General features: G+C 46.9%; 1 protein-coding gene across 2 annotated transcripts; it reads left to right on the forward strand.

The window, feature by feature from the left end:
* Positions 1–877: 877 nt before the first annotated feature.
* LOC103179082 (serine/threonine-protein kinase 38) lies at positions 878–24,671 on the forward strand. 2 transcript variants are annotated; one of them, XM_007894165.2, is made up of 16 exons: positions 878–1,038; positions 2,285–2,390; positions 12,956–13,090; positions 13,569–13,620; positions 14,324–14,446; positions 15,444–15,527; positions 15,893–16,016; positions 16,865–17,019; positions 17,268–17,370; positions 17,846–17,907; positions 18,511–18,628; positions 19,309–19,432; positions 20,206–20,301; positions 20,474–20,565; positions 21,214–21,270; positions 22,009–24,671. In XM_007894165.2, the coding sequence occupies exons 3-16, from the start codon at positions 12,957–12,959 to the stop codon at positions 22,137–22,139; spliced, it is 1,455 nt and encodes a 484-aa protein (XP_007892356.1). In that variant the 5' UTR covers positions 878–1,038; positions 2,285–2,390; position 12,956; the 3' UTR covers positions 22,140–24,671. The 2 variants fall into 2 exon arrangements, with proteins under 2 accessions (XP_007892356.1, XP_007892357.1); XM_007894166.2 differs by having other exon boundaries at positions 881–953.
* The last annotated feature ends 1,044 nt before the right edge of the window (positions 24,672–25,715 follow it).

Here is a 25,715-nt window from a genome sequence, read left to right on the forward strand (position 1 = left end):
TGTTTTGCGACAGCCCCCTGGTTTGAAAGATGTTAAATAAATGTAAAGAAAAGTACGAAACGTTGGACAAGTTTCCATCCTCCTGTTTACCTCGCAGTAAATAGGAACCTGATTGTTAGTCGATGGGCGGATTGCTTTTCCAGGGGTAAATAATTCCTTCAAAAAATAATAATTGGTCACTTCAATCCACAACTGTTTATGGGGCATTCTCCCTGTCAGGATGTATTCTGATTATACCTAATTCCGGAGGTAATAATCCCTTTTAATAAAAAAATTCGAGCGCAAATCCTTCACTGTCTAGCGCCTTGGGAGTTCTGTAACGTATTAATTAGAGAGATTGCCTCTCAAGCAAGCGAGAGGACCGGGGTTCGATTCCTGGGCGGGGGCGAAACCCTAGGCAAGTTTCCTTATTCCTCACGCCTCTGGTTATCCGGCAGTTAAGTAAGTAACCCGGTCATTAGTGGATTGGTGGACGGCATTTCCAGGGGGAACACATGCCTTCAAAAAAAAATGAATGAATAAGTAATTTGGTTACTCAATCCATGACTGTTTGTGGGACATTAATATGAGCGATCGGCCGCAGCGTTTCGCCCACACAATGCACAGTCACTACACTTTGCTGCATGTTGTGCGAAACGCTCTTGAGACGCCTCGAAGACGCGGAAAAAATATTATTATTATTATTTTGTTCCCTTCCATTTGGAGACCTTGACCTCTGCACTGGGGGTCGGGGACACACTGAGGAGGAGTGCCCAGGACACTCCTCCCCCCCCCCCCCCCCCACACCCCCCACCACCTGCTACAGGGAGGCTCAGTGCGGGGCGGCCGCTGTCGGTCAGTGCCGCGCGGTGGCGCTGTGGTGGGAGACGGTGGCCTGGGCACCGGAAGTGAGCGCGGGGCCGTCGCCGGGGAGAGTCCGGAGCTCGAGCCCAGGGCCAGGCCGCGGCTGCCAGGTACTCAACCGGGGGTTGGAGCGCGAGGCCCGGGCCTCACACCCAGTCGCACCCCCGGGGCTCAAAGGCGGCGGGTCGTGCACAGGTAAAGCCGGGGCGCGGCTCCAGGCCTCGGAACCCAGACATAGAGGCCACAGACAGACAGGGAGAGGGGGAGAGGGACAGGGAGAGGGAGGGAGACAGAGTCAGAACAGGGAGAGAGGGAGAGGGACACAGTTAGACAGAGAGAGGGAGAGGGACACAGTTAGACAGAGAGAGAGGGAGAGAGACAGAGAGAGAGGAGTCCTGTAGGTCAGTGGTTAGAGCACTCGCTTTGCAAGTGAGAGACCTGAGTTCAATCCCAGGCAGAGGGCGAAACCTTGGGCAAGTTTCCTTACTCCACACAGAGCCTAATAATAATCCCTCCAAAACAAAACAATTATAAATTGGTCATTTTCAATCTACGACTGGTTGTAGGACATTGACAGTGTGTTCTGTGAAGCGCTTTGGGACGTCCTTCCGACGTGAAAAGCGCTATATCAAATGCAAGGATTATTATTATTATAGAGGGAGAGGGACACAGTTAGACAGAGGGAGAGAGACACAGTTAGAGAGAGAGGGAGAGGGACACAGTTAGACAGAGAGCGTGGGAGAGAGAGAGCGGGAGAGAGACACAGAGAGAGAGGGAGAGAGACACAGTTAGACAGAGAGAGGGAGGGAGAGACACAGAGGGAGGGAGAGAGACACAGTTAGACAGAGAGAGGGAGGAGAGAGACACAGAGAGAGAGGGAGAGAGACACAGAGAGAGGGAGGGAGAGAGACACAGTTAGACAGAGAGAGGGAGGAGAGAGACACAGAGAGAGAGGGAGGGAGAGAGACAGAGAGGGAGGGAGACACAGTTAGACAGAGCGAGGGAGGGAGAGAGACACAGAGAGAGAGGGAGGGAGAGAGACACAGTTAGACAGAGAGAGGGAGGGAGAGAGACACAGAGAGAGAGGGAGGGAGAGAGACACAGTTAGACAGAGAGAGAGACACAGTTAGAAAGAGAGGGAGACAGACAGAGAGGGAGAGAGAGAGACACAGTTAGACAGAGAGAGAGGGAGAGAGACACAGTTAGACAGAGAGGGAGAGGGACACAGTTAGACAGAGAGGGAGGGAGGGAAACACAGTTGGAGTGGGTGAAACAGACACCGCAGGATAGACAAACACACACGTTCAGGAAGAGAGATTGGTGCAGTGAGAGAGTGAAGGGCGTAGAGCGAGAAACAGATGCAGAGAGATATCTACTGTGCAATCAGAAACAATTAATTGCACAAATCACGGAAGTTCTTCAACTTGTTTTTCTCTTGTAGCTGGTGTCCTAAACGTTCCCAGTCGTGAGGAAGGTCTGTTCTATGGCTTGATACGCTGCAGCTCAGGGAGTCGCCAGCTTAATTGATACCTTGGAAAGGACAGAAGGTAGGTCAGAAGGGGCAATGGGGAGAAAAGCTGAGAATAACTCTTGAACTAGTGGCTCTGTGGAGGAGGCTGCCTTGGAATTATTGTGACACATTGTCTGATAATGGGACAAATGTTATTCAACAAGGAATTTGCCTACAAAATATACAGTCACCACACTTTATAGTATAGTTTCTTAAGCGGTTGAAGATGGCCTCCCAATGTGAAGAGATGGTAGATCATATGTAAGGATTGTCATCATAAGATAGTCTGAGCATGTTGCTTGCCTATATACATGTGTGTCTTCCAATGCAGTAAAATGCTCTGCTGCGCTGAATGAGAGGCTCTATATAAATGCAAGTTGTTGTTGTTGATGCCTGTCTGTGTGCACACCTGCATGTGGGTATTTTCATGTAAGTCATGAGAGTGGTATCACTGGCTCAGTGGTACCACTCTCCCCTCCGAGTCATGAAGGTTGAGATTTCAAGCCCCACGTTGGCGCTTTGAATTCATACACTCTAGGCTGACTATCCAGTGTAGTGCTGGATGGGGGGTGCTCCATTGTCATCCTTTGGATAGGATGTTAAACTGAGACCTGTCTGGCTGTTCAGATGTACATTAAAAATCGCATGGAACAATTAGTAAATCAAAGGGAGTTTCTCCCAGTGTTCTGGCCAACAATCTCCCAAATAAAATTGGTCTTTCACTCCATGGCTGTTTGTGGGACATTGCTGTGCGATTGGGCTGTCCCATTCACTAGAAAATACAGTCACTACACTTTACAATAAATCCTGTGAAGCATTTAAGAATTCCTTGTGGCATGATGTACAAAATGCAAGGATGATTATTATTGTATATTTGTGTACATGCATGTCTACAGAGATGCATGATTGTGGTATGTTTTTGTATCTAGCGTGTGTGCATGCTCTGTGTGTGGACAGACTGAACTTGCATGGGTTTGTGGAGCATATACCTTACTGCTGGTTTGGTGGAAATGGGTGGGTTTCTGTTGCCCAGTGTAGGTTACTCAAATACAGCAGCTTGCTTGATAACTTTGGCAACCATGATGCTGTTGAAGGATATGGAATGACTCACTGATGAAATGTCTTCCTATTCAGAGAGGCTGTGCTCATAATCCTAATATTAACATTTTGTGTTAGTTCTGCTTTGAAAGTTGATTTGTGCATTGACTGGCTCTGCTCCAAGGAGTTGATGTTGTCTCTGCAGCCCTTCGCAAGGAAAATAAATGTCTTGCCATGTTCGCCTGGAAATACACAGTCGCTACACTTCACAGTAAATTCTGTGAAGCGCTTTCACACTTCCTCTTGGCGTGAAAAGTGCTATACCAAATGCAAGGATGGTGCGTATCAAACACAGAGACTGACAGGTTGGACTGCCAAGGCAGGAGTAGGTCAATGGTCCACCAAGCTATCCATACAACTTCTCAAACGATTCTTTTGATGTATCTGTTTCATCAGCTGATAACCCCTGCATCCTTCTGTCAACCTATTTAGATACCTGCATGCAGACGTGCACATAGACAGGCACCACCAGCAACAACAACTTGCATTTATATAGTGCCCCTCATTCAGCACAGCGTCTCAGAGCATTTTACTGCGTCGGAAGACACATGTAAATAGACAACTTTCAAAGCAGAACTAACACAAAATATGAAAATAGTGGCTAAAGAAAGAGTGGGACACAGTGTATCCTGGCTCCAGCACTGTGTTCTGTGCTAATAACAACAAGCTACATTTGAAATGTACAGTGTAAACCACAAGCCAAGCAGACCTCAAGCTCAGTTCAGTGCATTATTCCTGTTTTACTGTCTAACTCTCCCCACATCAGAGTTGTGTTGCTGTTCCATCTGCCAATCTCGTTTCCCCCTCTCCCAGGTCACCAACGGAAAATAAGATCAATCTGTTTTGATGTTGGGACAGGTGCCTACATGGCTGCAGACATCTCTTTAACATGATTTCAGGGTGTTTTTAATATGTTTATGTCACTAACATCTCCCATGTCGCATGCATCCCATATCCCCAGGTTACTGCTCCTCATGCGTTAAGAAGCTGTATTCCGGGCTGACAATCCAATGCTGTGCTCCGTTGTCAGAGATGTCAGGTGCCTCTGAGACAGTCAGATATTTTACCAAAGTTTATGTTAGAGTCTGACACCGTGGGGAATATTGTGTTTTCCCCAGGAGATTATTAAAGATTCATTACAGAACATCAGCACGTGAATGAGTCTCCAGTTCGGCAAATGAAGCAAAGCTTTGAAATCTAATGTCTCAATTCTGGATTATCGCCTGGGCCAATAGAAAAGTGCGGAAATATTTGCCAAAAACTATGGGGACATTTTTAGGGAATGCGGGGGAGGTTTTGCAGAAAGTTGTAGGGAATTGATTGGTGCTATTGTGGTACATTTTACTACCAACCTACATTTTTTCACTTTATTGATGAAAGCTAAACATAAGCAAATAACGCATTAGATTGTTTCAAAAAAAGTATTAATTGCTTGTTTAACATAAATTCTGTATTTTTTTTGGTGTGAGAGGGGGCGGGTGGTGAACACCACCTCCTGCCTCTCAGGGCCAGCACCGCACACAGACATAGAGACCCAGGGAGAGACTCAGACAGAGAGAGTGATACACACAAACAGCAGAGAGAGAGAGAGACACACACAGACACTCACATACACATAGAGAGACACACAGTGAAGGCGGTGAGTAGGGGAAAAGATGATCGAAGGTGCAGTCAAAGGGGTGCGTCTTTAGACGGACCTCGAAAGAGGTGAGGGAGGGAGGGAGTCCGAGGGAATCTAGGATCGTGTTCTCAAGAGCGGGGGCAGAATGGCTGATAACCCACCCGCCGATGGTGATGTATAAAGTGGTTAGAGCACTCGCCTTGCAAGCAAGAGACCTGGATTCGATTCCCGTTGGGTGAAATGTTCGGCAAGTTTCCTTACTCCAGGCACCTCTGTTTACCTAGCAGTAAGTAGGAATCCACCTAGTTATTAGTCGATTGACGGTTAGTTTTTCCTGGGGTAATAATTCCTTTTAAGAATGGTCACTTCAATCCATGACTGTTTGTGGGATGCTGCTGTGCGCAATTGGCTGTTGCGTTTCGCCCACAAAATATACAGTCAATTCATTTTACATTTATACTCTGTGAAGCGTTTTGAGACGTCTCGAAGATGTGATAAGGCGCTATATCAAATGCAAGGATTACTGTTATAAAAGCAGCGAAACTCAAACTCCAAATTCAAGCCACACAAATCTGTTTCAGCTCCTGCTGGGGCTCAGTCTACTTGATGGAAGGTGTTTCCATCTAAAACATTCAGTGTAAACCACTAGCCAAGCAGACCTCAAGCTCAGTTCAGCGCATCATTCATGTAAATTTCCTCTACGTCAGAGTTGTGTTGCTGCTCCATCTGCCAATCCTCTCTCCCGCCTCTCCCACATCACCAGCGAAAAATTAGCTCAATGTGTTTGATGTTGGGGCACGTGCAGACATGGCTATAGACGTCTCCTTAACATGACTCCAGGTTGCTGGAGGCAGTTTTTAAAACTGTGTCGGGAGGTATGCAACTGGCACCTTTCCAGAGAGGCCAATGGGGTGGGGTGGTGGGGTCGGTCATGAAGCAGGCGGTGCTCGCTGGCAGGGTCAGTAGGGTTGAAGAAGGTCATGGAGGGAGATGGCGCGAGTCCATGGAGGGTTTTGAATATAAGAACGAGTTGATTTGAATCTGTTGGGGATGGGAAGCCACTGGAGTTGAGCAAAGCTAAACTTGATCATTCACTTCCTCAAGGCTTGTAAGGCAATGCCGTGCGAAATCCAGACGATGAATATTGCCATTGTTGTGTAATCAAAAGTAAAAGCTGTAACTATGCATTGAGCAATGCACTGAGGTTGCTACCTATACAAAGGGAGGGGTGTGTCTTGGTGCAGAGTGAAGCAGAGAACGTCATCAATTACACTGTGTAAGGGATCAGAGCAAGTTGAAGTATAGGGAGGGAGTCATTGGTGCATTCATGGGAAAATTAAACCCAAAATGTTGAAACTATGCCAGATATCTAGCTTTGCAACTCCTGAATCAATAATATTAATAATAATAATAATAATCCTTGTATTTGATATAGCGCTTTTCACGTCGGGAGGACGTCCCAAAGCGCTTCACAGAACACACTGTAAAGTGAATTGACTGTATATTTGTGGGCGAACGCGGCAGCCAATTGCGCACAGCAATGTCCCACAAACAGTCATGGATTGAAAATGACCAATTTATTATTGTTTTTGGTTTTGGAGTGATTATTATTAGGCTCTGTGTGGAGTAAGGAAACTTGCCCAAGGTTTCGCCCTCTGCCTGGAAATGAACTCAGGTCTCTCGCTTGCAAAGCGAGTGCTCTAACCACTGAGCTACAGGACTCCGATAATACTAATAATACTCAGTGGTTAGAGCACTCGCCTCGCAAGCGAGAGACTTGGGTTTGATTCCCGGCAGGGTGAAATGTTGGGGAAGTTTCCTTATCCACACACCTCTATTTACCTAGCAGTAATTAGGAACTCAGTTGTTAGTCGATCGGTGGATCACTTTTCTGGGGGTAATGATTCCTTCAAAAAAAAATTAAAAATTGGTCACTCAATCCACGATTGTTTATGGAACTCTGCTGTGTGCAATTGGCTGCTGAGTTTCACCCACAAAATACAGTCAATTCACTTTACAGGATATCCTTGCGAATTGCTTTGAGACGTCTCAACGACGTCATAAGGCGCTGTATCAAATACAAGGATTATTACTTTTATTAACTGTAACTGGCTTGCGTCAGTTGAGCATTCATAGCACTGATGCTTTTTGAACCTTCGATGAGGGAATTAGGCTGTGGGCATTCTGAGAGTAAAAATACTTAGAAAACCACACCCACAAATGCGGATGTTGCTAACATCTGGAATGTCCAAACTGGAAGCTGCTTTTGCAGTGTGCGGTGTGGGTTTGCGGAATCACTTCAGTATAGAACCAGTTGGAATGCTGCCACTCTCTTACATTCTGTACCTTAACTCTCTACCTTCCGCCACAAGTCAGATTTTCTTTCGTTTTTATTGTCCTCACCACTTCGTGTCTTGAGTTTGAGCCAATCGGAGCAGGATCTCACTTTAATGTCTTATTTGGCTAGCACCTCTGACCATCCAACGATCCTTTTTGTCAGCCTAGTCTGCGAGCCCAAAGTCCTATCATGGTGTACAGAGTCCTAAGCTTGGATTGTGTATAAATGTGCCAGTAAGAATTAATCCAAAAATAGCAATGCACACAAAAATGTGCCGTTGATGTTAGGATCCACCAATGATCTCTAAAAATAGCAGTCAGTGTATGATTTTCCCCTCCCTGGCTGTGGCAGACTCTCTTTTTCTGGATCAACACAAATAATGTCTCATTGCAAAGCAGGAAGCTGAGGGGTTTGGCTTGGGGTTTCAGTTAGTTTTTGACTGCTGTGCCAGGATATGGTGGTGAAGCCCGATGACCCAACAGTATGCAGCAACATTTCCGCAGATAAGAATTGGATTTGACACTAGTCTTTTTTTTATTCTGACTCAAAGTGGGGAAAGTCAGGCAGAAAGAAACAGCGGGGGTGAGATGCACTTGGCAGTATGATAGGGACTCAGTCTCACACAGGGGCTCCCCGCTGCTAGCTTAACTTATGCGTAACATATTGGTACAGCCTTCTCCACACAAGAACATGCAGAGTTCTCTCATCTTACAGAGGAAACAGTTCAAGATCCTGGTCCTCACCTTCATAAGTCTCCAAGACCTTGCTCCACCCTACCACTGTGACCTCCTAACCCCCTAGAAACCTTCCACTCCCTCCACTTAGTGGGCTCCATCCTGCTTCATGTCCCCTGCCTTGCCTGCCTTACCATTGCCGGGCAGGCCTTCAACCACTCTGCCCTCTCCCTCTGGAACTCCATCCCACAGTCCCTCCGCCTCACCCCTTCCTTGCTTCCTTCAAGACCGTCTCAAGACCCTCCTTTTCGACCGTGCCTTCATCCTCCTACCTCTACCCTCCCTGCCCCTACCCCTCCTATCCCATCCGTCAGCTCGGGTGTAGATCCCTGATTTTCCAGCGCTTTGGGGCGTCCTCCTGAAATTACAAATGTAATTTGTTGTTAACGTGGAGGTTGAATGTGAAGGTGCCCTCAAGCCCTCAGTTCTGCTGTCATCAAATTTTCTTTCCGTTCCTGCCCGCTGGCAGCTAAATTAAGTCTAGAAAGCTAGTCACTGAACGCTAAAGCTTTAATAAAACAGAACAGCTTTATTGTGAGACTGAGGGATTTGGGGGTACAAATACATAAATCACTAAATGTAGGACAGCAGTTCTGAATTGCAGGAAGGGAAGAGAATATTGGAATGTTACAGCTCAGAAACAAGCCATTCGGCGTGTCAGGTCTGTGCTGGTGTTGTTTATGTGAACCATCTAATCTGATCGCACTTACTCCCTCTACCCTTTAATATTCCTCCTCTCCAAACATCTAGGAAATTAGGTCAAATTGTGAGAATGATTTAGAACACTGCAAGAAGACACATAAAATGAAACAGCACAGAAATAAGCCTTTCAGCCCAACTAGTCCGTGCCGGTGTTTATTCTACATGCGAGCCTCCTCCCCTCTGCCATATGCATCTTCAGCCTTCATACAATCTCATGTATGCATCAAATTCATCTTTGAGATAGTGTTGCTTTTTGGTTCATCCACAGCTTCCGTTTAGCGAGTTCCACATTCTCACTGCACCCCCCTCTCTGTGAAAGTTCCTCCTATATGACGATCTGTTACTGGCTCCCTTCTATTTGTGCTCCTTGATTTGCAGTCAAAGAACTAGTGGAAACAGCCTATTAAAATTCACCTTTTTTGAAACCCTTCATAATCTTACACATAATCAGAACCCCTCTCAATCATCCAATCGCTAGAGAGAATAGCTCCAATCTTTCCTGATAGTTGAATCCACTCATCCCTGGTAACGTCCTTGTTCATCTATATTGTACTGTTCTCCATTCCTAATATATTCTTTCTTTCATACGGCAACCAGATTTGTATGCAGGACTCCAAACGTGCTCAAACCAGCAACAACAAATTACACTTGTATGGTATCACTTCAGAAGGGCGTCCCAGGGCGCTGGAAAGTCAGGGGTTTTGGACCCAAGCTGGGAGTTGGGGTTAGAAGGGGAGGAAAGTGTGAGGGTGGGCATGGGAGGGTGGCCGAAGGCACACTTGAAAGGGAAGGTCTTCAGACAGGACTTGAAGGAGGTAAGAGAGAAGGTGAGGTGGAGGGATTGCGAGATAGAGTTCCAGAGGGTGGGGGCAGAGATGCTGAATGCCCCACTGTTAATGGTGGGGCTGGAAGTGCGAGGGACCTGAAGCTGGCTGGTGTCCGCCGAGCGAAGGGAGTGGACAGGCTGATATGGGGTTATGAGTTCAGAGAGATAGTGGGAGCAAGACCATGGAAGGTCTTGAAGGTAAGAACAAGGGTTTTGTACTCTATTCTCTGAGGAATGGGGAGCCAGTGAAGCTGGGCAAAAACAAGGGTGATAGGTTCCCAGCACCTGGTGCGAGAGAGGGCATGAGCAGCAGAGTTCTGAATAATCTGCAGCTTGTGGAAGGAAAAGTTGGGAAGTCCAGTGAGCAGGCAGTTGACCTAGGCAAGCCTGGAAGTAATGAAACCATGGATCAGGGTCTTGGCGACCTGCGGTGAGAAGCAGTGGCGGAGACTGGCAATGTTGCGGAGGTGTGGAATGGCGGAATGGGTCATGGCACGAATGTGGGATTTGAAGGATAGCTGAAGGTTGAAAAGGACACCAAAGTTTCGGATTGGTGAGGTGAAGAGTGCAACCTTGAATGGTGATAGTGTCAGCAGCTGAGGTGAGGAGGCGCTGCCGGGAGCCAAGCAGGAGGAAGTTCAACCAAGGTTCTATAGAATAGAGAAATGGGTGGAAAGTGGCAGGTGAAGTGTAATGCAGGGAAATGTGAGATGCTACGTTCAGGAAAAAGAATAGGGAATGAAAGTAAAGCCTGAAGGGTAAACACTCAGAAAGTGAAGGAGCAAATCACATAAATCACTAAATATGGGGCAGAGTGTACAGAATACCCTGATAAATAGGGGAACATTGAATATAAAAGTAGAGAAGTTGTGTTGCAATTGTATAGGCCATATTTGGAATATTGTGTTCAGTTTTGGACTCCTCATTACAGGGACAATATCTTAGAGAGAGCACAGTGCACATTCACTGGGATGATACCAGGTTCAAGGCAATAGAGGTGTTTAAGATCCTGAAGAGTAACAAGGTAGTTTGGGGGAGGGAGGGAAAGGAACAGAACTATATAGGCACCTGAGCAGTAAAAACACTAAAATATAATAATAATCCTTGCATTTGATATAGCGGTTTTCACGTGTTCTAGACGTCTCCAAGCGCTTCACAGAATATGCTGTAAAGTGAATTGACTGCTTATTTGTGGGTGAAACGCAGCAGCCAATTGCACACAGCAGTTTCCCACAAACAGTCGTGGATTAAAAATGACCAATTTATTATTGTTTTGTTTTTTGGAGGGATTATTATTAGGCTCTGTGTGGAGTAAGGAAACTTGCTCAAGGTTTCGCCCTCTGCCTGGAATTGAACCCAGGTGTCTCGCTTGCAAAGCGAGTGCTCTAACCACTGAGCTACAGGACTCCACGGGGAAATATGGGGGAAATAACACAAAAGTGGACTAATGAAAGAAAAAAGGGAGATTTAGAAAATCAGGGAAAATAGTACCATGGATCTTCCAGTGCAGGAAATTTATTTTGCTGTTTATCTATCCTTTCAAAAGAATTGATGGACTCTGCTGTTAACCATGATTTATGGCAGAGAATCCATATTTCACCACCATCCTCAGTGCAAAGAAATAATAATCCTTGCATTTGATATAGCACCTTATCACGTCTTCTAGACGTCTCAAACCGACCGCTTCACAGAATATACTGTAAAGTGAATTGAGTGTGGGCGAAAGTGGCAGCCAATTGCGCACAGCAGGGTCCCACAAACAATCATGGATTGAGTGACCAAATTATTTTAAATCGTTCTTTAACATAAAGGTAATCTGAATTGTGTATCAGTGACGGGTTGGCAGTCAAAGTGCGTTCTGTCTCCTGCGTAGGAGCTGTGAGGGGTGAGGCCTTCCTCTCGGCAGCTCGCAATTTAGTCAGTGAGCAGACGCGTTGTCACACAATGGAGTTCCAAGGCTCAGAATTCCTCACTAGTAGCGCCTATTCTAACAGTGGTACTCTGCCAAAAGCAGCCCGTGTTTCAAATCTGAGAACTTCCGATTCAATGCTGTGTGAGAGAGCCTTGCTGCGGGCACTGCCAGCTCCATCAGCACCCCGGGACCTTTCTACATCAGCCAGTAGTTGGATTAGTTAGTATGCACTGGCTGACACCCTGTGTAAATCCTGCCCCACAGTTAAGGATCATGAAATCATCTTTTTAACTGATTTATTTTGCTGTTTTATTTTCAATGAATCTCGCCGTTCAGTTTAACCCCCCCCCCCACCACCACCCACAATTTTACCTTTTTCCTTTGGAATTCCATCCCACATTCCCTTTGCCTCGCTCGTTCCCTTGCTTCCTTCGAGGCACGTCTCAACACCCTCTTCTTCACCCCTCCTACCCCTCCCTGCCCTCCACCCTCCCTAATCCCGAACCCCTGCTCGGGACCAAATCACGCGTACACTCATGAAACTAACATTACAGTACCTTAATGGTAACAATCCTTTCAATGGATATAGCGCCTTATTGTGTCATTGAGATGTCTCAAAGCGCTTCTCAGAATATACTGTAAAGTGGATTGACTGTATTTTGTGAGATTTTGTGGCAGCCAATTGCATGCAGCAAATGGTCTTCACCCGTCGCAGTCAGCCTCGCTGGTTTTGGTTGTTACATAGGCTGACTGTGAGTGACTCCATGCACACAGCTCCTGCCAAAGACAAACATGTTTCACCACTCATTTCCGAACAAAGCTTCCCAGGTCCTGGGAATGACCCCACTTCCTGATGCAATGTGTCTCTCAGCTCCTGTACCCAACCCTGGAATCTCCCTCTCCTCCCCCTTCCCAATTGTAGATTCCAGGTCCATGTTGCTATTGGGCTAATGCAGTTTTAGCCACTTCTTCAGAACTAGCGGCTAAACAAAAGCCTGAGGTTTGTGGATTATGGGGATCTCAGTTCCAATAATGTCCCGCCAGAGCATTAGCTTTGTGGCGCCACGACCAACAACAACAACTTGCATTTGTATAGTGCCCCTTACGCAGAGTAAAGTCCCAGGGCGCAGAGCGCACCAGTGTGAGCAGGTCTGATGGGCACCACTGAAGCTCAGGTTGCGGTTGCTCTGACTCCACCACTAGCTTAGATTAGTCAGTTGATAATTGGGACAATAACCGAGGCTCCGCCAGCAGGAGGCGGTGTTTGCCAGCGGCTGCCCACATATCAAATGCAAGGATTATTATATACAAGTCTGTGAAGAGTTGTTGTGAGCAGTGTGAGTAATGTCTGCTTTTCCCACTGAATCGCAGCATGGCGATGACGGGACAGGCGGCCTTCTACCCCTCCATGAGCAACCACACCAAGGAGCGCGTCACCATCACCAAGGTGACGCTGGAGAACTTCTACAGTAACTTGATCGCACAGCACGAGGAGCGTGAGATGAGGTAAGTAACCCCACACGTAGTGTCTGACCGCTTAATGCGCTTCAGAAGTCAGCTCCATGTCTCCACCCAATTGTCAAGCTGTGCTGCTCTTCAGAGGGAGGGAGAGGTGAGTTCTAGGCTAGGAGTGGATGTGGGGAAGAGGCCATTGCTTTTAGTGCACTTTTAAAACTATACAAAACTAAATTAACCTCAGCACAGAGGTGTGTAACAGAGGTGTATTGACTCCTGGGTGCTGGTTATAGTTTGTAGTTTGTGTTCAATCTGTCCCAGGGCCACACCAAACCAGTGAGAGGTGCAGTTATGCTCCCTCTGGTAGTGAGCGCTGGTAGAGCAGCACAGCACAGCAACCGACCAGGTCCCCGGTGACTGCCCGAACGAACACCTGGATCTCTGGTGCTGAGAGTTCAGAGTGTTTGAAATGTGAATTGCTGGAAGCAGCATTTCTTCATTTAACTCAACTTTATTTCTTTTTCTTTAGACAAAGAAAGTTAGAAAAAGTAATGGACGAAGAAGGGCTCGGAGATGACGAGGTTTGTCTTTAGACTTGGACTGACTGAGGTTTTCACACATGAAAAGTTAGACCCTGCAGCAAATGCACACTTCCCCTGTTACTGGCACGGAAACCAGTTGTCATCTGATCACGTCCCTGTCCAATACTAGACTTTTCTATGGTTGTGCATTTGCTTCCTAGAGGCCTCTTTGTAAATAGCATGCAATGTGTCAATGCAGTTCTGAGCTTTTACTCACAGCCGAGCAGCGTGGTGTATGTATTCAACCAGGGCCACTCCAAACAAGTGATGATGCGGTCTAGTTTGATAATAATAATCTTTGTATTTGATATAGCACCTTATCACGTCTTCTAGGCGTCCCAAAGCGTTTCCCAGGATATACTGTAAAATTGTTGTTTTATGGGTGAAATGCAGCAGCTAATTGCGCAGCAGTATCCCACAAACAGTCGTAGATTAAATGACCAAAATTTTTGAGGAATTATTATCCCCAGAAAAGCGATCCGCCAATCGACTAACAACCGGGTCCTACTTGCTGCAAGGTAAACAGAGGCGTGTGGAGTAAGGAAACTTGTCCAAAGTTTCGCCCTGCTGGGAATCAAACCCAGGTCCCCTCGCTTGCAAGGCGAGTGCTCTAACCACTAGGCTACAGGACTCCGCTTGATGGGTGTTGGATGCAGTCTGGCTTAATCTGTGTCTCCCTGACTATATACAATTATAATTTCAGAAGCGGATGAGACGGTCTCAGCACGCCAGGAAAGAGACTGAGTTCCTGCGACTGAAGAGGACCAGACTCGGACTGGATGATTTTGAATCTCTCAAGGTCATTGGTCGAGGTGCATTTGGGGAGGTAAGACAGAATGTGTAAAATATACTGACCACTGGAAAGAACTGTCTGATTCAGGGACATTAATAAGATCCACGCTGTCCTTATTGTCCTCATAAAAGTGTCTTCTACTCTGTCTGTTTGCTAAAGCCATCAGTAGGAGTTGCAAGAAATCTTAACAAAATGTTAAGATAATAATACTAATCATTACATTTGGGAAAGCATTCGGGAGGAATGTAAAGCGTTTCATAATGTAAAGTGCGGTGACTGTGTACTTTGTGGATGAACGCGGCAACCAATTAGCGCACAGCAATGTCCCACAAACAATTGTGTAGTGAATGAGCAAAATATGGGTAAAGTAAATCAAGAAGTGATTTTGTAATCATATCAAACTTTGGTGATGCCATGGATGATAGTGTGATGTTTTGATCTCTCTATTTCACAGATGCTAAGTTGTTAGAGAGAGGGCCCTGGAGCGTAGCTCGTTTCATTCCAGAACTAAGAGAATAGCTATTAGTGACTGAAACCCTAAGGTCTTCTGTTTTGGTTCATCAAGTACATTTGATGAGCGTAGTTTGAATGCATATTCTATTACAAACCTTTCTTCTGCAGGTGTCCTACATTTCTGTGTGTTAAACTCCTTCTGCCACGTTCCAGGCTTCTTCAAATCCTTCAAAAGCGGTTCCATCTGCAAAACTGGGTCCCTTTGATGAGGAGGAAGCCTCCAAATCAGTTTTAAAAATGATCAATACTGGCCCCATGTGGCACAACACAAAATAGCTCCAGCTGTACTTGACCCCATACACCATGAGTCAGTGCTTTCTAACAATTAGCCATTTGAGGTTCCAATTTAATATCATGGACCGGAAACCCGTGCAGTCATTTATTGCGGGGAGCAGTGTCATATGACTTTCTACATTAATAACTTCCACTGTATCACTCATTGCACTCGCTCTGCAACTTTCTTAAAGAAATGCTGTACAGATTTAAGCTGACGCCTCAAGTTCTCTGCTGCTTCCAGGTGCGGCTCGTACAGAAAAAAGACACAGGGCACATCTACGCCATGAAGATCCTGCGCAAGTCAGACATGCTGGAGAAAGAGCAGGTACGAGGAGCGGTAACTGCTGCAGATTGACCGTCTGATCTTATAACAACAATAATCCTTGCATTTGATGTAGCGCCTTATCACGTCTTTGAGATGTCTCAAAGCGGTTCACAGGATATACTGTAAAGTGAATTGGCTGTATTTTGCGGGCGAATCTTGTCCCAGTGAATGTGTTGGTGTGCGTGAATGCACTTCTGGTCTTCAGGTGACGGTAGGATTGGGTCCGGATGTGAAGGCTGGTCAACGCTTATAGGACTGGTGCGCGAGGCGGGGCTGATTGGAACAACAAACTTCCTCCCACAGACCAGGAGGAAAACGTGTCCTTCAACAACTCTTACCGTGGTTTTCATCTCTTCCATCCATAGGTTGGCCACATCCGGGCAGAGCGAGACATCCTGGTGGAAGCAGACAGCCAGTGGGTGGTGAAGATGTTCTACAGCTTCCAAGACAAGCTGAACCTGTACTTGATCATGGAGTTCCTGCCAGGAGGTCAGTAGGGCTGAGGCTCGTGCAGTGCTTGCTCCTCACAGCTGTCCTTCCTATCCCACATCTGAGCTAATATAGCAGGCGGACCACAATGTGGATTTTATAGCCTGTGACGGGTAACTTTCTGTATCTGGATATCTTCCCCTTTCAGGCACCAAAGTCAACACCCAGCACTTCCAGCTCAGCTACAGTACAGGTTAGACCTAGAATAAAGCTCCCTGTACAACAACAATAACAACAAATTACATTTGTATAATGCTTTTCACTGCGAGAGGACATCCCAAGACGCTGGACAGTCAAGGATTTAGACCCGAGCTGGGGGTAGGGGATTAGGATGGGTGGAGGGTAGGTGGGGGTAGGAGGGTGACCAAAGCCGTGGGGAAAGAGGAAGGTCTTCAGACGTGCCTTGAATGAGGCAAAGGATGGAGCAAGGTGAAGGGACTGTTGGGATGGAGTTCCAAAGGGTGGGGCAGAAAGGCTGAAAACCCCATTGCCGATGGTGGGCCAGGCCGGGTGGGGGACATGGAGCAGGCCTGAGCCTGTTGAGAGGAGGGAGCAGTCAGGTCTGTACGGAGTTAGCAGGTCACAGAGGTAGGAAGCAAAAAGGCCATGGAGAGCTTTAAGAAAACAGGTGGGAATCAGGAGGAGACATTTTTCCAACCAGCACTCCCAGGTCAGCCACAGCGCTAGCTATATAGTTGAGCTCCATCGTTCTCTCCACGTTGTCCCATCCAGCACTTGCATTAAAGGAGCCAGGGGCTGGGCAGGTGCCAGGAGTGTTGATGCTGGGGATTCCCAAGAGTTATTACCTAGTGACGTGTGGTTGATGAGATGCTGCTGTGTGACTGCAGGTGACATGATGACGCTACTGATGAAGAAGGACACACTGAGTGAGGAGGAGACGCAGTTCTACATCGCAGAGACTGTGCTAGCCATCGACTCCATCCACCAGATGAGCTTCATTCACAGGGACATCAAACCAGACAACCTGCTCCTGGACAGCAAGGTTAGTGCTGCTTAATGGTTCCACGCAGCTCTCTCCCACCTGTGTCTGTACAGAGCTGGCCTACCTGTGTCTGTGCAGAGCTGGCCTACCTGTGTCTGTGCAGCTCTGTTCACCTGTGTCTGTGCAGCTCTGTTCCACCTGTGTCCATACAGCCCTGTCTTCCCCTCTTGTGTGTGCTTCTTGCAGCTGCCCTCTCGCCCAATAATATTGAACACATTTGTTTCTGACATGTGCCGCCTTGTTTTCAGGGCCACGTGAAGCTGTCTGATTTTGGATTGTGCACGGGTCTAAAGAAAGCTCACAGGACTGAGTTCTACCGCAACCTGAGTCACAGCCTGCCCAGCGACTTCAGTAAGTTCCTGTTTAATTAGCCTCTAACCTGTGAGGCTGCTGCATACATGTGGCAGCTCCCTCCCTAATGATGGCCCTCTGGACCTGAAAGGTGCTATATTAATGTAACTTGTTGTTGAAGGTTGTGAAGAAGACCTGTTGCTGGAATCAATTCATTGTTAATAAGGCCTTTTGTGGGGCATTGACATGTGTGCCGGTCGCCTACATAATACGGTCATTACACTTCACAGTAAATTCTGTTTAGTGAAGCGCTTTGAGACCTCCTCCCGACATGAAAAGCCCTGTATCAAATATACAGATTTTATTATTACTGTTTTATATACAGGCTTTGCCCCTGACTTTTGTTTAATGCTGTACCTGCTGTTCAGCTGATATGTGCCTGGGAGCAGGCACACAGAGCAGATTAGTTAACGCACTACGGTTTGCGTGCTTGGAGCTGTTGTGATCTGTGAACTAAACAGTGGCTCCATTTCAGCGTTTCAGAACATGAACTCCAAGCGGAAAGCAGAGACATGGAAAAGGAATCGACGGCAGCTGGTGAGTGTGAAGGGAAGTGGACCTGAGGGCGGTCTGCGTATCACAGCAGGAGCTTGAGTGCCAAGTATGTGAGCAGTTGCTTACAAGCTGTGACAGTGGTGACCCACTACTTTCTCTTTTGTAATGTGGGTTAAGTGCCTCTGCAAATAGATTCCAAGAAACTGACTCTTACATTGACCCCTGCATCCATACGTCCACTTTCCAATCGCTGCATGCATGCAGAATTACTGAGCCAAAGATGGTCACTTGGACAGGCAATCGCGGGTGTAGTGACCTCCTATGTGTGCAATTGGATTTATTTTACAATGGTAGCACCAATTATTCCTTACCCACAGTGAAGGTGGTCCCAATCAGTGCAATAAACATCTCTCTGCTGTAATCTGAAAAGGACTATGTCAGGTCACTCCTTAACCTTATCAACTCTAGTGAAAAAAGCCCCAACTGCCAAAGGCTCTCTTTGCAACTGAATTTCTCCAGCTCCTGGTAATATCCTAGTGAACCTTTTCCATTGCTTGTGTATCATTTTCTATAATGAGATGATCAAAACTTCAAACATTACTCTAACACGTGGCTTCTGATCGTTCACTTCTGGGTATTTTACAGGCTTTCTCAACTGTGGGGACGCCCGATTACATTGCACCTGAAGTCTTCATGCAGACTGGTTACAACAAACTCTGCGATTGGTGGTCACTGGGGGTTATCATGTATGAGATGTTAATTGGTGAGTATACCAAGGCTGTCCACTGTATCACCAGCAGCCAGTCTGTAGTGCACTGAGACGTCTGCAATGCACATCACCTTTGACAACAGCCACTGCTGATTCTCTCTGGGCATCACTCCATTCCACGTTTCACTCCCAAAATACAGTCAATCCACTTTGCAGTATATTCTGTGAAGCGCTTTGAGACGTCTTAACGGTGTGATAAGGCACTATATCACATGCGAGGATTATTATTATTCCCCCACCCTGACACAAACGCTGTGTGCTGGTTCCATTCATCCCTCATTGCAGAAAATGGAAACTCATTGCAGCATCTGCAGCAAGCCTTGGTATAATGAGAGCACATGGAGTAGCCCGAACTCTACAGTGACTGAGCTCTCAGAGAGGGCTTGTGGGGATGCCCTCCAGCCTTGTCTCTTAGAGAGCTCGGTGAGCGAGCTTTCATCTATTCTGCCCCTGCTCTCTGGAACTCCGTCCGGGAGACCCTCCGCCTTGACTCCTTCCCTGCCCACCTTGAAAGCCTAAATATATCTGTTCGGTTGAGCTCTCAGTCACCTTTCTCACCTCGCACTCTGAATATTGTCACAGCTGCTCATCAGGTCTGGGATTGTACCCACTCCTCTGCAATCAGTTGCGGTTCTACTCACAGTCAGGGTGCTGAACTTTTCTCCCCACTGCAGGTTATCCCCCCTTCTGTTCTGAGACCCCTCAAGAAACATACAAGAAAGTGATGAATTGGAGGGAGACCCTCATCTTCCCACCGGAGGTTCCCATTTCAGAGAAAGCGAAGGACCTCATCCTGAGGTAAGATTGGGGCTGCAGACAGACCTGTGTTCTGGCTATCGGCTCCTCACGCTACCTTGAGGACTGATTCTGGCGGCTTAATTATATCCAGCCCTTTACACTGGAGGATTACGAGTTCTCACATAATCACCTTATTCCCAGCGTATGTGTCTACATTCGAGTCCAATCTCACCCAGACCCCATTGCTAACAGAGTAGCTAGGGCAGCCTGTGGACACAGGGCAGCACACTGGGACCCTGTCCTCTACTGTCTGACCTGGGGGGGGTGGGGGTCTCCTGTGATCCTGCTCACCGCGATCATCTCTTTATACACGGGTTCCAATGGAGAAGATGGTCATGGGGAGGAGACGGACAGTCAGGGTAAGGCAGAGGTTCAAGTCCACATAAGGAGCCACAGTTCTAATGCCATGCATTGCATTGTCAGAGGTGCCTTCCTTCAGATGAAATGTCAAGTCAAGGCCACTCCTACCTGTTAAGATGGATGTAAAAGATGCTGCGACACCAGTTGAAAAGAAAAGGGAGTTTTTCCTGCCGTTCTGGCCAACAGTCCAACAAATCTGGTCATTCACTTCATGGCTGTACGTGGGTCTTGACTGTATGCAAATTGGTTGTTGCATTTGTCCATACATGTGCAGTCAGTACACTTGACAGAAATTCCTTGTGAAATTTTTGAAATGTGTCAACATTATATAGGCGTCAAATGCAAAGACTGTTTTAACGGTGCAGGGGCCGTGCCTGGTGCTTTGTACACTCACCTCTGAGTGTCACCCTCAGGTTCTGCTGCGAGTCCGAGACCAGAATTGGCGCCAACGGTGTGGAGGACATCAAAAGCAACCCATTCTTTGAAGCAGTTGACTGGGAGCATATCAGGTAGGGGCCGGCAACTGGGACACATCAGGGAGGAGATGAAGCACGTTGAGGGAGTGGTCCTCTGAGCCTCAGATGTGGAGGACTCTGCACAGCTGCGCTCCACCTCGCTATGTTCCTCTATGTATCTGGCACGTTTACGGTGCCCATTCCTGACCCACTCTCCTCTCTGCAGGGAGAGACCGGCTGCCATCTCGATTGAAATAAAGAGCATCGATGACACCTCCAATTTTGATGAGTTCCCCGATTCCGACATCCTGCAGCCAGGTTGGTGGCCACGCCAGAGACGGCAGCTGTGCGGCTCTGACCCCGTCCCTCTTCCCCGGACCCCGTCCCTCTTCCCCGGACCCCGTCCCTCTTCCCCGGACCCCGTCCCTCTTCCCCGGACCCCGTCCCTCTTCCCCGGACCCCGTCCCTTCCCCGGACCCCGTCCCTCTTCCCCGGACCCCGTCCCTCTTCCCCGGACCCCGTCCCTCTTCCCCGGAACCCGCCTCTCCTCTCTGGACCCCGCCCCTCCCCCTTCTTGCTCGTTTCCCAGCCAATTTCATTATTCGGCAGCAATTAGTTCCTAAACCCAACTCAAAGCATAATTATTAGGGTCAGTGCTTCTGTGCCCTGTGTTAGAAATACGGAGCAGAACTGAGGACGGTGCAGCTGATTTTTTTTCCCACATTGTCCAGGAAGAGCTTTGGTCAGTGCTATCATCTCACAGTGTGACTCGTATGCTCTGTACAGCATCACGGTATCACATACAGTGCACTTGCTGTGTACAATTGACTGCTCCGTTTCACCCACAAAATACACAGCGAATCCACTTCACAGTATAACTTTGAGAAGTCTCAATGGATTAATTATGTGCTATATGAAATCCAGGATTATTACCTGATGTTGCGACTTTTGTTTATTCTCCTGCAGGAGCGGCACAGGCGGGACTGGAGAGCAGTGGCAAGAAGTGCCTGTCCTCTAAGACAGGTAACTGTTGCTTTTCCTTCTCACAAATCTATAGCTGTGCTAATTGGGAATGGACTTGGCTAAGTTGCGAGTACACTTGTTCTGGTCGGAAGCCTAGAGGTTCAAACCCCACGTTTGACACTTCAGCCCTTAGTCGTAGTCTAGACTGACACTCCAGCACACGACTGGGGGAACACTGCGTTGTAGAAGATGTCGTCCTTTGGGTTGAGATATAAACCGAGGTACCTTCTGCCTACGTGCCAGTTTTGGAAAAAAGGGAGTTTATTCCAATGTCTTGGCCAACAGTCCTCGAGATAAATTGATCACTCGCTTCAGGGTTGTTTATGGGATTTGCCCACCAAATATACAGTCAGCTCACTTATCAGTATATCCTGTGAAGCGCTTTGAGACGTCTCAACAACATGGTAAGGCGCTGTATCAAATGCAGGATTTTTATTATTGTTGTTATCTTGCTGTTTGTAAAATGCCTCTTAAATGTGTCTACGGGTGGAATCACTACAATTCCCATTGTATATAACTTACTGCAATCATGTGACACATCCAAGGGTCCTGCCCTTGAGCACTGTGACCTGGGGCCAGAGTCACACGAGCAGAGAGGAGGGTGAAGGGCAGTGTAAATGTGTTATCACAGCAGGACAATCGAGATAAGATTGTCCCGAATTCCTGGAGTCTCTGGGTTTATGCTGTGCCTGAATTGTGTGGAGCTAAATTGTTCCTTTCTCTCTGCTTCTCCGCCAGTTGCAGTGAGTAACCATCCTGAGACCGACTACAAGAACAAAGACTGGGTTTTCATCAACTACACCTACAAGCGGTTTGAGGGGCTGACTGCCCGCGGAGCCATCCCCTCCTACATGAAATCAGGGAAGTGATGGAGCCGGGACTAGGGCTCACCTCACTGCTTTAGTGCCTATTTCTTCCACAGAAGCACATTGAAAGGTCTTTGGTATTTATTAGCCACTTCTGCCCTGGATAGTGACTGACTGTGCGAAAGACACAAATGACTCGAGATTTTTCCAGTAATACAAGCTGCTATCTCTCTCACTGAGTGGTTCGAAGCAGTGTTGGGTTCAAGCACCAGGGATGTTCTCCTTACGAGGAGCTGATGGATTCTGACTGTCTCGGATCACTCCTCACTCGTCTGCATGGACCTGCACTGCCAGACAAGATGTGTGTTAATTCCTCGCATTCCCACTGTAGGAGCAGTCTGGCCCTTTTCAACAATGCAGTCAATCAGGCTCCTATATCCGGCTCCTCTCCGTGCTTTTCCCAGTCAGAGGGCCGTGTGCTCTTTTTGCCATTTACTTTTCCGAGGAATCTTGATGTATATAGCAAACACAAATACAAAATACTTTTGATTTGTGTCAGTTTCCCACCCGCAGTGAGAGAGATAGACAATTGGGGCAGACGTGGGTGTAATAATCAGGTTCACAATTCCTCTCATGATTAAAGGTTGGTTTAATCAGCTCTCAGTGTACGGCTATGAAATGCCGCATTACAAATATTAGCTTTAGTATTGAGGCTGTCAGAGCCAACTGCCAGTGATTGCATACGTCTGCGTCATGTAAACATCATGGTACTGCTCTTATCATGTGTGTATCTGTGTTCGATCTGATATTATTTGGGTGAGATTTGTAATGAGGCTGAATGCTGCTTTCACCCTTCATCTAACCACACGCAGTTTTAATTCACAGCTTTTCCAGCAACATTGCAGCCATTTTTTTCCGGATCTGTAAATATCAACTGTCTATTTGTATAAAAGAGTGTCAATCTCTGTCTCTCCCTCTCCTGTATAATACTACCTGACACTCAAACACTGGAGCTGCCAGGTATAAACAGTGCTTCCCCCAAACACAGAGACTGAGCACTGACTGTGGCGGTGGAGGGCCTAGGACATGGGGAGGCTACAGAAGCTGGGGAGAAGTACTGGGACAGGAGTTCACAGGCTGCGGCTCAGAGAAGAGAGGTGCTGGAGGTGGCAGTGAGGGATGATAATAATGATTTGCATTTGATATAGCGCCTCATCACGTCTTTGAGACGTCTTAAAGCGTTTCACAGAATATGCTGTAAAGTGGTGTGTGCGTACAGGTGCACAACTAACCATTCCTGGAGCGACGCAGTCACCCTGTATAATAATTCTCGTTTTAATTTTGTCTTTAGCATTTTCATTGAAAAGCTCTGTGTTCTGGTGGAAGTGTATAATCAGTGTCAAAGTGAAGTCTTTCACCTGTTCGTGGTGCTGGTCAGGCCACGGTAGCTGCAGATGCAACAGTGCCTCCTGTCAACTGTAGCTGCTAATACACACTTTCCAGGTGCAGCGTTTTCTCATGCTGAGAACTCAGTGTGTTCCCTCCCTTTAAAGAGAATTTTCTTTCTGCTGGTCTCAGTCCAAAACCCAGGATGGCAGAACACCCCACTTTTATATCCGAAATGCAAATGCTGGAATCTTACGTCAGTTGCACTTTTTTTCAGTGTAATTTTATGAATGAAAGTTAATAAATATTAGAAATTAGTAACAAGCAGTCTCAGTCTATGAAAGGAAGGGGATGAGGCTCACATTGCAAACTGCCAGGCAGGTTGCCTATGTGATTTGCTCTTTCATCTCTTGAGAGATTTACATCAATGCTGCGATGGTCTGGTTGCTGTTAGTGTCACTGCAATCGCTTGCGGGAAGAGAGCACAGCGAGATCACCATCCCCAGAGTTTTAGCAAGGCTTTGACAACTGCATTCCTGAACTTGGATGTTAAGTGTGAAAGCTGACTGTGAAGCTAGCACCTCACTGTCTGACCTCACAGGGTCAGTCAATGCTTTTGGCCTGAGCTTTAATCATGAGACGTTCGGGGGTGACTGAAGCCTTAGCCAGCAGCTATCTACTCAGATAGTAATTTTACTGCATAGATACAGAGGAGAGAACCTGCTCAGCAATTTGGGGGCACGATAGACACCCAGCAGGCACAGTCCTCACCATTGTATGGGCACTACACTGTGAGCTCCAGGTTGGACAGTGTGGTGGGCAAAACCTGTTGAGGCAGCTGTTGAAAGCTTGAGACGACTGGAATTTGCTGCTTCTGTTTTTCCTCAATCAGGAGATGTCCTGTGCCTTATCTCAGTCTCTGGTCCTTGCACTGCCCAAACAGCTCTGGCTCTAGCTCTGTCAGTGGAGATGGACTGTTGCAGCTGATGATAGACTTCTCTCATCTTCTGTTCGGAGGCTGCACATTCCAGTGTAAACATTGGGGAGTTGAGGTGCTCCTGTGTCTCATCCCCACACAGCCCAGTATTTTATGTATTATAAACCTTTTTCTTATAGTCAACTCTTTTGAACTTTCTATGGAGGTTTTTGTTTACATTGTTTGGGAGCAACTTCCTGCACCTTAAGTGAATAAATCTCTCTGTGAATGTCTGTTTCCGGCTCTCTTCAACCATTGTGTGAAGCTGCTTTTCCATCTCATTTACAGACAGACAGGAGTTTTTAATACAACTAATAAAGTAACACGTTACACATCTGCAGCACTGCACCCACACAGCAAAAGGCTTTGTAAAGCTTGCTAGATTGAGGCCTGTGCACAAAGTGGCAAGAGGACGGGAAGCAGAACGTTCCAGGACAGAAACAACAATAACAACTTGCATTTATATAGCTCTCTTCACCCGGGGCAGCATCCCGGAGCGCTTTACTGTGGCGGAGTCTGACAACGAGCCGGGGGGAGAGGGAGGAGGGAGGTGTCCGTAAGCACAATCAAAAAACTGGCCATTAGACCAGTGAGTCTACATTGTTATTCCTATCCATGTTAATCTAATCCCACTCTTATGATCGCTCCCTATAACCTTTATTCCTCTTCGTCAAGTATCTATCCGATTCCATTTTAAAAGAATTCATTGCTGATGATTTGGGACAGGAAATTCCAAATTCCATCCAACTTCTGTTTAGAAACATTTTGTCCTAACAATAATAATAATCCTTGCATTTGATATCGCGCCTTATCACATCTTCTGGACTTCTCAAAGCGCTTCACAGAACATGCTGTAAAGTGAATTGACTATATCTTGTGGGTGAATGTGGCCGCCAATTGTGCACAGCAGCGTCCCACAAACAGTCATGGACTGAGTGACCAAATTATTTATTAATTTTTTTTTTGAAGGGACTGAATTGCGATCTACTAATCGACTAATATTTACTGCTAGATAACTAGAGGTGTGAGGGGTAAGGAAACTTGCCTAAGGTTTTGCCCTGCCCAGGAATCAGACCCAGGTCCTCTTCCCATTGGAAAAAAAAAGCCTAAACGTCTTAATTCTCTTCATAACAAACCTCTCATTCCTGGTGATATTCTAGTGAATCTGCACTGCACCTTTTCCATCCTTTAAAGATGCCATCCTTGGGGAGCTTTTACAAGGTCTAACTCCATGATGCATGATATAGATTTATCTACACCATCTTTATTACATTTTT

Source organism: Callorhinchus milii, unplaced genomic scaffold (assembly GCF_018977255.1).
Source record: "Callorhinchus milii isolate IMCB2004 unplaced genomic scaffold, IMCB_Cmil_1.0 Scaffold19, whole genome shotgun sequence".
Classification (NCBI taxonomy): domain Eukaryota; kingdom Metazoa; phylum Chordata; class Chondrichthyes; order Chimaeriformes; family Callorhinchidae; genus Callorhinchus; species Callorhinchus milii.